This window comes from Cyclopterus lumpus, chromosome 18 (assembly GCF_009769545.1).
Source record: "Cyclopterus lumpus isolate fCycLum1 chromosome 18, fCycLum1.pri, whole genome shotgun sequence".
NCBI lineage: Eukaryota > Metazoa > Chordata > Actinopteri > Perciformes > Cyclopteridae > Cyclopterus > Cyclopterus lumpus.
In genome coordinates this window covers 1,522,501-1,535,000 of record NC_046983.1, presented here as the reverse complement: position 1 = coordinate 1,535,000, position 12,500 = coordinate 1,522,501, and the positions used below count along the sequence as shown (strand labels likewise).

Below are 12,500 nucleotides of genomic sequence, written 5' to 3'. Positions count from 1 at the left end.
AACTTCCGGTTCAAAGTGGTTAATGGTCTGTTTATATCATTAAAACTCTACCAGGGGGCGGGGCTGCCTGTCTCTGTGGGCGGGACCAGGCCGTCACCTAGCAGCCGAGTGATTGACGGCTGAGCGGCTTACAGCCTCAGGGACGGAGCTGCGGTCAGGAGCGACTCGAGCGGCCGGTTCGAAGGAAGAAACCTCGGGTCCACGGACGTCTTCTGGACCGGAACCGGCTTCAGATCCACTTTACGGCCCGTAGAGTTCCTCCAGGTAGGACCCGTCAGAACCTCGTTCCGTCAGGTAGAACCATTCAGAACCTCGTTCCTTCAGGTAGAACCCGGCAGAACCTCGTCAGAACCTCGTTCCTTCAGGTAGAACCCGTCAGAACCCGACAGAACCTCGTTCCTTCAGGTAGAACCATTCAGAACCTCATTCCTTCAGGTAGAATCATTCAGAACCCGGCAGAACCTCGTTCCTTCAGGTAGAATCATTCAGAACCCGACAGAACCTCGTTCCTTCAGGTAGAATCATTCAGAACCCGACAGAACCTCGTTCCTTCAGGTAGAACCCGGCAGAACCCGACAGAACCTCGTTCCTTCAGGTAGAACCATTCAGAACCTCATTCCTTCAGGTAGAATCATTCAGAACCCGGCAGAACCTCGTTCCTTCAGGTAGAACCATTCAGAACCTCATTCCTTCAGGTAGAATCATTCAGAACCCGGCAGAACCTCGTTCCTTCAGGTAGAACCCGTCAGAACCCGGCAGAACCTCGTCAGAACCTCGTTCCTTCAGGTAGAACCATTCAGAACCTCATTCCTTCAGGTAGAACCGTCTGTCGGAACCTCCGCACGTGAGCTTTTACCTGCAAAAGAAAAAGAAAAACATCATGTAAACTTATTAATTTGTGCTCTAGTTTCGTTAAACGTTTTTTAAAAAACTGATTAAAAACGAGCAAATTACACCAAATATACAAATATACAAATATACAAATATGCAAATACTAAATACTTCAAGTAAACGAATATAAACGAGTAGAATAAACATGCACGTTCCTTCAGGGAAAGAGAGACATATATGACAATAGAAGAGAATAAAGTGATCAATAAATACACAATGAGAGTGTGATCATAAACAACCTGGTAGAGTAGATTATTAATGTAATAAAGTGATCAATAGAAACACATGAATATGAAACCTGCGTGCTGTCACAGACACGCTGTCTGTGGTGGTGCGTTCAGGGTCAGTCTGTAGATTAACATGTAGTTTTATAACTACAGTTAAAATAAAGAGGTATTTTGGAACAACTTATTGTGTACGTAATATATTTTAGTTGTGATTAAATAGTATTTAAGCACAATTTTAAGTGTCTTTAGTATATTTTTATACTTAAAGTATACTTAGTACAATTTATAACTGTGTATGTGCTAATATACATGCCGATAGATCAATTAAATTATACTTATTTTTGTATTAAGTATATTTGCAATATATTATGAGTATTTTACATATATGTAAACATCACAATATTAATATATTTATATTGTGGTAATATACCAAATGTTATACTTTTGGTATATTAATATTACATTATAAATAGAATAATATTGTGGTAATAATATAACAATAGTTATACTTTTGGTATATTAATACTACATTATAAATATAATAATATTGTGGTAATACTATATCAAATGGTATACATTTAGTATACTATTACCACAATATAAATATATGAATATTTCTTCCTCATTCTTTTAAATTAAGGTTACTTGAGATGATAAGTTTAATAACTTTACTCAGCAGAAAGTGTTCTTTTATATATTTATATTAATCCAGAAACATCAGATACAATAGGAACACATGTAACTGATCGATCAATACTTCGAGTACTTTAATGTATTAATACTTTTACTTAAGGACCTAAACACACAAACTGATCTTATTGATCACAACTCACACGTTTGTCTGATAGAACAACTGATTTGATTGTTTGCACCGTTGTATTTAAAGTGTTTTTAATGTGTTTTTAAAGTGTATTTAAAGTGTTTTTAATGTGTTTTTAAAGTGTTTTTAAAGTGTTTTTAATGTGTTTTTAAAGTGTTTTTAAAGTGTTTTTAATGTGTTTTTAAAGTGTTTTTAATGTGTTTTTAAAGTGTTTTTAATGTTTTTAATGTGTTTTTACTCTTAACAACAAAGTAACCTTAACTTTAGAGGATCTAAAGAGTCACAACAGTAAATAACACTGTTCCATTGAGTAGATATTGATTGATCGACAGGTCGAATGATTGGCGACTAGTTTGATAATCTAATAATAATTTAAGTATTTCTTATTTAAAAAACAAGCCATTGTTAATGTAAAGTTGAGATCAGCTGTTTCATCCCGTTGGAGTCAGAACGAGTTGATTCACTGTTTTATGAATGTTGAGGTTTTCAGTGAGGAACAAGAGGTTGCAGGTTCGATCCCCACGCCGGGCTGCCGCAGTGCCCCCGAGCCAAACAGGTGCTTCATCATCTATTATAAGATTATTTCAAAACTCAATCTGCTAAAGGCCTGAAAAAAATAAAACAGGTCAGAAAATCTGTGTGTGTGTTTAATCCTTCATGTGTGTGTGATGGCATGTAACACACGCACACACACACACACACACACACACACAGACGCACACACACAGACGCACACACACACAGACACAGACACACGCACACACAGACGCACACACACACAGACGCACACACACACACAGACACGCACACACACAGACGCACACACAGACACACACACACAGACGCACACACACACACACACACACACACACAGACGCACACGCACACACACACACAGACGCACACACACACACACACACACACACAGACACGCACACACAGACACAGACACGCACACACACACAGACGCACACACACAGACACACACACAGATGCACACGCACACGCACACACACACACACACACACACATACAGATTAGAGACACAGATGTTGACGAATAGATTTATCATCCCTTCAGCAGCAGCACAGAGGTACAGTAGTTTTACAGTAAGGTTCTGTAATGAAGGGTTCTGTAATGTAGGGTTCTGTAATGTAGTGTTCTTTACAGTAGGGTTCTGTAATGTAGGGTTCTGTAATGTAGGGTTCTGTAATGTAGTGTTCTTTACAGTAGGGTTCTGTAATGTAGGGTTCTGTAATGTAGGGTTCTGTAATGTAGTGTTCTTTACAGTAGGGTTCTGTAATGTAGGGTTCTGTAATGTAGTGTTCTTTACAGTAGGGTTCTGTAATGTAAGGTTCTGTAATGTAGTGTTCTTTACAGTAGGGTTCTGTAATGTAGGGTTCTTTACAGTAGGGTTCTTTAATGTAGGGTTATTTACCGTGTTGTTCTTTACAGTAGTGTTCTTTAGCATGTTGTTCTTTACAGTAGTGTTATTTACAGTAGGGTTCTTTACAGTAGTGTTCTTTAATGTAGTGTTCTTTACAGAAGTGTTCTTTACCATGTTGTTCTTTACAGTAGTGTTCTTTAATGTAGTGTTCTTTAATGTAGTGTTCTTTGCAGTAGTGTTCTTTACAGTAGGGTTCTTTACAGTAGGGTTCTTTACCGTAGTGTTCTTTACAGTAGTGTTCTTTAATGTAGTGTTCTTTAATGTAGTGTTCTTTACAGTAGGGTTCTTTAATGTAGTGTTCTTTAATGTAGTGTTCTTTACAGTAGTGTTCTTTGCAGTAGTGTTCTTTAATGTAGTGTTCTTTGCAGTAGTGTTCTTTACAGTAGGGTTCTTTACAGTAGAGTTCTTTACAGTAGGGTTCTTTACCGTAGTGTTCTTTACAGTAGTGTTCTTTAATGTAGTGTTCTTTAATGTAGTGTTCTTTACAGTAGGGTTCTTTAATGTAGTGTTCTTTACAGTAGGGTTCTTTACAGTAGGGTTCTTTAATGTAGTGTTCTTTACAGTAGTGTTCTTTACAGTAGTGTTCTTTAATGTAGTGTTCTTTACAGTAGTGTTCTTTAATGTAGTGTTCTTTAATGTAGTGTTCTTTACAGTAGGGTTCTTTACAGTAGGGTTCTTTAATGTAGTGTTCTTTACAGTAGTGTTCTTTACAGTAGTGTTCTTTAATGTAGTGTTCTTTACAGTAGGGTTCTTTAATGTAGTGTTCTTTACAGTAGGGTTCTTTAATGTAGTGTTCTTTACAGTAGGGTTCTTTAATGTAGTGTTCTTTACAGTAGGGTTCTTTACAGTAGGGTTCTTTAATGTAGTGTTCTTTACAGTAGGGTTCTTTAATGTAGTGTTCTTTATAGTAGTGTTCTTTACAGTAGTGTTCTTTAATGTAGTGTTCTTTACAGTAGTGTTCTTTACAGTAGGGTTCTTTAATGTAGTGTTCTTTAATGTAGTGTTCTTTACAGTAGTGTTCTTTAATGTAGTGTTCTTTAATGTAGTGTTCTTTACAGTAGGGTTCTTTACAGTAGGGTTCTTTAATGTAGTGTTCTTTACAGTAGGGTTCTTTACAGTAGGGTTCTTTAATGTAGTGTTCTTTACAGTAGTGTTCTTTAATGTAGTGTTCTTTATAGTAGTGTTCTTTACAGTAGTGTTCTTTAATGTAGTGTTCTTTACAGTAGTGTTCTTTACAGTAGGGTTCTTTAATGTAGTGTTCTTTAATGTAGTGTTCTTTACAGTAGTGTTCTTTAATGTAGTGTTCTTTAATGTAGTGTTCTTTACAGTAGGGTTCTTTAATGTAGTGTTCTTTAATGTAGTGTTCTTTGCAGTAGTGTTCTTTGCAGTAGTGTTCTTTATAGTAGTGTTCTTTACAGTAGTGTTCTTTATAGTAGTGTTCTTTACAGTAGTGTTCTTTAATGTAGTGTTCTTTACAGTAGTGTTCTTTAATGTAGTGTTCTTTGCAGTAGTGTTCTTTGCAGTAGTGTTCTTTATAGTAGTGTTCTTTACAGTAGTGTTCTTTAATGTAGTGTTCTTTACAGTAGGGTTCTTTAATGTAGTGTTCTTTACAGTAGTGTTCTTTATAGTAGTGTTCTTTACAGTAGTGTTCTTTAATGTAGTGTTCTTTACAGTAGGGTTCTTTAATGTAGTGTTCTTTAATGTAGTGTTCTTTACAGTAGTGTTCTTTATAGTAGTGTTTTTTACAGTAGTGTTCTTTAATGTAGTGTTCTTTACAGTAGTGTTCTTTACAGTAGTGTTCTTTAATGTAGTGTTCTTTACAGTAGTGTTCTTTATAGTAGTGTTCTTTACAGTAGTGTTCTTTAATGTAGTGTTCTTTACAGTAGGGTTCTTTAATGTAGTGTTCTTTAATGTAGTGTTCTTTACAGTAGTGTTCTTTACAGTAGTGTTCTTTAATGTAGTGTTCTTTACAGTAGTGTTCTTTACAGTAGTGTTCTTTAATGTAGTGTTCTTTACAGTAGTGTTCTTTATAGTAGTGTTTTTTACAGTAGTGTTCTTTAATGTAGTGTTCTTTACAGTAGTGTTCTTTACAGTAGTGTTCTTTAATGTAGTGTTCTTTACAGTAGTGTTCTTTATAGTAGTGTTTTTTACAGTAGTGTTCTTTAATGTAGTGTTCTTTACAGTAGTGTTCTTTACAGTAGTGTTCTTTACCATGTTGTTCTTTACAGTAGTGTTCTTTACAGTAGTGTTCTTTACAGTAGGGTTCTTTACAGTAGTGTTCTTTACAGTAGTGTTCTTTAATGTAGTGTTCTTTACAGTAGTGTTCTTTACAGTAGTGTTCTTTAATGTAGTGTTCTTTACAGTAGTGTTCTTTACCATGTTGTTCTTTACAGTAGTGTTCTTTAATGTAGTGTTCTTTGCAGTAGTGTTCTTTACAGTAGGGTTCTTTACAGTAGGGTTCTTTACAGTAGGGTTCTTTACCGTAGTGTTCTTTATAGTAGGGTTCTTTACAGTAGGGTTCTTTACCGTAGTGTTCTTTACAGTAGGGTTCTTTAATGTAGTGTTCTTCAATGTAGTGTTCTTTAATGTAGTGTTATTTACAGTAGGGTTCTTCAATGTAGTGTTCTTTAATGTAGTGTTATTTACAGTAGGGTTCTTTAATGTAGTGTTCTTTACAGTAGTGTTCTTTAATGTAGTGTTCTTTACAGTAGGGTTTTTATAGTAGTGTTCTTTACAGTAGTGTTCTTTAATGTAGTGTTCTTTACAGTAGTGTTCTTTAGCATGTTGTTCTTTACAGTAGTGTTCTTTACAGTAGGGTTCTTTACAGTAGTGTTCTTTACAGTAGGGTTCTTTAATGTAGTGTTCTTTAATGTAGTGTTCTTTACAGTAGGGTTCTTTAATGTAGTATTCTTTATAGTAGTGTTCTTTACAGTAGTGTTCTTTACAGTAGTGTTCTTTAATGTAGTGTTCTTTACAGTAGTGTTCTTTAATGTAGTGTTCTTTACAGTAGTGTTCTTTACAGTAGTGTTCTTTAATGTAGTGTTCTTTAGCATGTCGTTCTTTACAGTAGTGTTCTTTAATGTAGGGTTCTTTACAGTAGTGTTCTTTACAGTAGGATTCTTTACAGTAGTGTTCTTTATAGTAGTGTTCTTTACAGTAGTGTTCTTTATAGTAGTGTTCTTTACAGTAGTGTTCTTTAATGTAGTGTTCTTTCCAGTAGTGTTCTTTACAGTAGTGTTCTTTAATGTAGTGTTCTTTAGCATGTTGTTCTTTACAGTAGTGTTCTTTATAGTAGTGTTCTTTCCAGTAGTGTTCTTTACAGTAGTGTTCTTTAATGTAGTGTTTTTTAGCATGTTGTTCTTTACAGTAGTGTTCTTTACAGTAGGGTTCTTTACAGTAGTGTTCTTTACAGTAGTGTTCTTTACAGTAGTGTTCTTTAATGTAGTGTTCTTTACAGTAGTGTTCTTTACAGTAGTGTTCTTTAATGTAGTGTTCTTTACATTAGTGTTCTTTACCATGTTGTTTTTTACAGTAGTGTTCTTTAATGTAGTGTTCTTTGCAGTAGTGTTCTTTACAGTAGGGTTCTTTACCGTAGTGTTCTTTACAGTAGTGTTCTTTAATGTAGTGTTCTTTAATGTAGTGTTCTTTACAGTAGGGTTCTTTAATGTAGTGTTCTTTAATGTAGTGTTCTTTAATGTAGTGTTCTTTACAGTAGTGTTCTTTAATGTAGTGTTCTTTACAGTAGTGTTCTTTAATGTAGTGTTCTTTAATGTAGTGTTCTTTACAGTAGTGTTCTTTACAGTAGTGTTCTTTAATGTAGTGTTCTTTACAGTAGTGTTCTTTAATGTAGTGTTCTTTAATGTAGTGTTCTTTACATTAGTGTTCTTTAATGTAGTGTTCTTTAATGTAGGGTTCTTTACAGTAGTGTTCTTTACAGTAGTGTTCTTTAATGTAGTTTTCTTTACAGTAGTGTTCTTTACAGTAGTGTTCTTTATAGTAGTGTTCTTTACAGTAGTGTTCTTTAGCATGTTGTTCTTTACAGTAGGGTTCTTTACAGTAGTGTTCTTTACAGTAGTGTTATTTACAGTAGGGTTCTTTACAGTAGGGTTCTTTCCAGTAGGGTTCTTTCCAGTAGGGTTCTTTCCAGTAGGGTTCTTTCCAGTAGGGTTCTTTACCATGTTGTTCTTTACAGTAGTGTTCTTTACAGTAGGGTTCTTTACAGTAGGGTTCTTTACCTTGTTGTTCTAGAGGTTTCTTGGTGAGCTCTGTAGGAATCCTTGGAATGTCCTGAGGAAACACTCTGGGTGGGACTCGGGATGCGTTTCCTTTCAATCTTTGCTGCTGACGACCCTCACTTCCTGTTCCGGGCCTCGGTTCTCATTAGTGTTTAGAGAGAGAGAGAGAGAGAGAGAGAGAGAGAGAGAGACAATGAATGAACACAGAGCCTCCATCTCTGTGTTACGATCAGCTGATCGGCTGTATTGATCCCCTCGGCTCTCCGTTCATAGACCTCTTGCTGCGGATTACATGAAATCCCCTCAAACACACACCATGTGACATCAATGTTCAGACAGCTGGTCACGTGACAGGTTCTCAGGTTCTCAGGTTCTCAGGTTCTGCAGGTGAAGTGACCACTCTCTCCCCATCCACCTTCTGCAGGCCAGCAGCTGCCAGGCCGAGCCCAGGAAAAGAGCCTGATCCTGGGCTGAGAGAGCCAGCTAATGCCCCCCCCCTCCCTGCCCTGGTCCAGCCCACTCACTGATCTGGAACATGCTATAACCACCTGACTGCCAGTCAAAATGATGGCCTCTGTGGTTGTCGGGGGCAACCGGAGGAAGTCTCTCACGCTGAGAGGGGTCGACCCCGAGACCTGTATGATCGTCTTCAAGAACCACTGGTCACAGGTAATCAATTCATCTACTAATCAATCAGTTAATCAATCAGGAGAAGAACTCTCTCTACAGTTTCATCTCTTCTGTCCCCTTGTCCTCATAATGGTTGGCAGACTGAGTGTGTGTGTGTGTGTGTGTGTGTGTGTGTGTGCATGTGTGTGTGTGTGTATGTGTGCATGTGTGTGTGTGTGTGCGTGTGTGTGTGTGTGTATGTGTGTGTGTGTGTGTGTGTGCATTACTGACCCAGACTTTGGCCCTTCAACACAGGATCCATTTAGAGACAAGCCTCTCTCTCTACGGCCGCCAAGAACACACACACACACACACACACACTCCATGTCTGCGTGTGTGTGCATGTATGTGTGTGTGTGTGTGTGTGGTCCTTGTCTGAAGTAGCTGAGGTCAAAGGTTAACACAGTTAAGTCCAGACAGTGAATTACATTCTTCCGTGTCTCTCTCTTTTCATTACATTTATCATAGCGATGAATTAAGTTTATTAGTTTGAATATTAAAGATGCAAAAAATATTAACTGTCGAACGAACACCATGTTCGAACATAAGGTGGCTCATAAGTGTACCTGGTACCAGAACACCTTAGGCCGGAGATCAATGATCGACTTTGTAATCGTATCATCTGATCTGCGGCCGTATGTCTTGGACACTCGGGTGAAGACAGGAGCAGAGCTGTCAACTGATCACCACCTGGTGGTGAGTTGGATCAGATGGCGGGGGACTCGGCTAGAAAGACCTGGCAAGCCCAAACGTGTAGTGAGGGTGAACTGGGAACGTCTGGCAGAGGATCCTGTCCGGGAGGTCTTCAACTCCCACCTCCGGAAGAACTTCTCACAAATCCCGAGGGAGGCTGGGGACATGGAATCCGAGTGGACCTTGTTCAAAGCCTCTATTGTGGACGCGGCTGTGGCCGGAAGGTCATCGGTGCCTGTCGTGGCGGCAACCCGAGAACCCGGTGGTGGACACCGGGGGTGAGGGAAGCCGTCAAACTGAAGAAGGAGGCCTTTCGGGCCTGGCTGGCCCAGGGGTCTCCTGAAGCAGCTGACGGGTACCGGCGGGCCAAAAGGGCTGCAGCGACGATGGTCGCGGAGGCTAAAACTCGGGCATGGGAGGAGTTCGGGGAGGCCATGGAGAAGGACTTTCGGTTGGCCTCAAGGAAGTTCTGGCAAACCATCCGACGGCTCAGGAAGGGAAAGCACTGCTGGAGAGGAGGCTCCGCCTGCTTGTCGAACCTCAGATTCAGGACGAACAGTGCGGATTCCGTCCCGGTCGTGGAACAGTGGACCAGCTCTTTACCCTCGCAAGATTACTGGAGGGGTCCTGGGAGTTTGCCCAACCAGTTTACATGTGCTTTGTAGACCTGGAGAAGGCTTTCGACCGGGTCCCTCGGGGTTTTTTGTGGGGGGTGCTGCGGGAGTATGGGGTGCCGGACCCGTTGGCACGGGCCATCCGGTCTCTGTACGCCTGCAGTAGGAGCAGTGTTCGTCTCCTCGGTAGTAAGTCAGACACGTTCCCGGTGGGTGTTGGCCTCCGCCAGGGCTGCCCTTTATCACCGGTCCTGTTCGTGACCTTCATGGACAGGATATCTAGGCGCAGCCAGGGGGCGGAGAGGATCCGGTTCGGGAGTCTCGGGATCGCCTCTCTGCTGTTTGCGGATGATGCGGTCCTGTTTGCCTCCTCGGACCGTGACCTCCAGCATTCACTGGGGCGTTTTGCAGCCGAGTGCGAAGCGGCAGGGATGAGAGTTAGCACCTCCAAATCTGAGGCCATGGTGCTCCGCCGGAAACCGGCGGATTGCTCCCTCCAGGTGGGGGCAAACTGCCTACCCCAAGCGAAGGAGTTCAAGTATCTCGGGGTCTTGTTCACGAGTGAGGGTAAGGTGGAGCGGGAGATCGATAGGCGGATCGGTGCGGCTGCAGCAGTAAAACAGGCGCTGTACCGGTCCGTCTTGGTGAAGAGGGAGCTGAGCCGGAAGGCAAAGCTCTCCATTTACTGGTCTGTCTACGTTCCAACCCTCACCTATGGTCACGAACTCTGGGTCGTGACCGAAAGAACGAGATCTGGGATACAAGCGGCCGAAATGAGCTTCCTCCGTAGGGTGGCCGGGCTCAGCCTTAGAGATAGGGTAAGGAGCTCGGACATCAGGGGGGAGCTTGGAGTCGAGTCGCTGCTCCTTCGTGTCGAAAGGAGTCAGCTGAGGTGGTTCATCTAGTTAGGATGCCTCCTGGACGCCTCCCATTAGAGGTTTTCCGGGCACGTCCAACTGGTAGGAGGCCCCGGGGAAGACCGAGGACACGCTGGAGGGATTCTATCTCCCGGCTGGCCTTGGAACGCCTCGGGATCCCCCAGAATGAGCTGGAAAGTGTTGCTGGTGAGAGGGAGGCCTGGGTCGGCCTGCTGAACCTGCTGCCACCGCGACCCGACCCCGGATAAGAGGTGATAATGGATGGATGGATGGAAAAAATATTAACGATGCAAAACAAACTTAATGAATAAATCCTAAATATTTAGTTGCTATCAAGCAATTAAAAAGTTCAGGTGTTTTTATACTCCCTCTATTAACATGTTATAATTGGCCCAAACTAGTTTTAACTTGTCGATCTTCAAACTCTTTACCGCCCTCGTGTGATTGGCCCGTCAGGTTTCATGTGTTCACGATGTCTCTCAAAACCATCTCGGTTTTTGATCGTCGCCATCTTGGTTTTTCGTTTTTTGGAACCGGAAGTGACACTTGAGGGTGAAGCAAAGTACGTGCTGAATAAGACGTTTTCTGCCCATCAAAATGTCCCAATGGCCTTTTAATGAACAGAAAACACACGGTGACAAGGTTCTTTTCCCAATTGTGAGGAAACAATTCGTTGACCTTGAAGGTTTTCCTTATTCTCTAAGAGTTCCTTTCACCTAGTGGACGCAATAGAAACAGCATCTCAGAACCTTTGAACTTGCAGAAGAAGGGTCTGAAGACACGATGGGAATATGTTATTGGTTTTATGTATCAACGTCGGGAAGGTTGCAGCCTCCTCATCGGCCCACACACATCTGATGTGTTCAGCTCTTTGTACGTAATCATTCATCTTGTTTTAAAGATCCACCACCAGACAAAGACTGAACACTCCCTCCTCCCTGCAGGTGGTGAAGATCCTGGAGAAACACGAGCCGGGTCGCAGCGTCACCGGCGCGTTGAGCTTCCTGTCCGGTCACGGCGGCAGCGGCGGCTCCGGAGCGCTGCGCCTCGGCCCGATCCCGGCTGACGAGGCCAGCGCCGTCCAGAACTACGTGGAACACATGCTCTTCCTGCTGATGGAGGAAGAGGCGGGGCAAGGTAAGAGCGCCAAGAGGAGAATGTGTCATCACGAGGAGAATGTGTCATCACGAGGAGAATGTGTCATCACGTGTCATCACGTCGTATTGCATTTTGGTCTCACACCCATCTGGCACAGGAGGCGCGATGGGTCCCATCCTGGAGTTTGTGGTGGTGGAGGGCGTCATGGAGCGGCTGTTCCTCTGGAGCCTGAGGAGACACTTCACCGAGGACATGAAGCTGGAGCAGCTCAGGATGTACCAGATGCTTCTGGCTCAGGCCAGGCAGCCTCTGCTGCACCACAAACCGGTTCTACGACCGCTCATGATGCTGCTGGCCTCCTGCGCCGGACCCGGAGCCGGAGCCGGAACCGGAGCCGGTGAGTTGGTTGGTGGGGAAAATACGCTTATGTTTACTACTTTCTTGCTGAGAATTATTAGAAGGCACAGCTACTGTACCACTCTCATAGCTTAGCGTAGCATAGCTTAGCACAAAGACTGGAAACAGGGGGAAACAGCTAGCCTGGCCCTGTTCAAAGCTCACGAATGAACAATCTCGTTAAAGCTGAAGATGAGTCTTCACCTACATGATGGACGTTCACATCAAAACACAGATTACTATGTGTTATTATTAACTATGTGCATGTTAATATGTTGTATTCTATTTGGTTTGATTTGTAGTTGTATGAACCTGAAATAAAACCAGACGTTTCTCCATCTTGGTAACGCGTCTGAATACATTAATCTGCTTCAAGAGGTTAATTGGGATGCTGCAGGTGTAGCTGGTAAGGTGTGAAAGCAGGTACCTGGGTAGTTAATCACCAGACCCCCCCCCCATCCCCCTCAGACAGCGGCGGCGTGGTGGAGGCGGAGCTTGTCCTCCTGTTGAACCAGCTGTGTGGCGCTCTGGT

The 12,500-nt window shown here is 42.0% G+C and overlaps 1 protein-coding gene across 1 annotated transcript in view; it reads left to right on the top strand.

The window, feature by feature from the left end:
* The first annotated feature begins 8,184 nt into the window (after positions 1–8,184).
* The window catches only part of LOC117747497 (protein FAM160A1-like), a 16,538-nt gene continuing 12,222 nt past the window's right edge, over positions 8,185–12,500 (top strand). The window contains exons 1-4 of the mRNA XM_034556771.1: positions 8,185–8,289; positions 11,419–11,611; positions 11,730–11,947; positions 12,415–12,500. The exon at positions 12,415–12,500 is cut by the window's right edge and continues 99 nt beyond it. Coding sequence (XP_034412662.1) covers positions 8,185–8,289; positions 11,419–11,611; positions 11,730–11,947; positions 12,415–12,500 — 602 coding nt within the window. The remainder of the gene's footprint in view (positions 8,290–11,418; positions 11,612–11,729; positions 11,948–12,414) is intronic.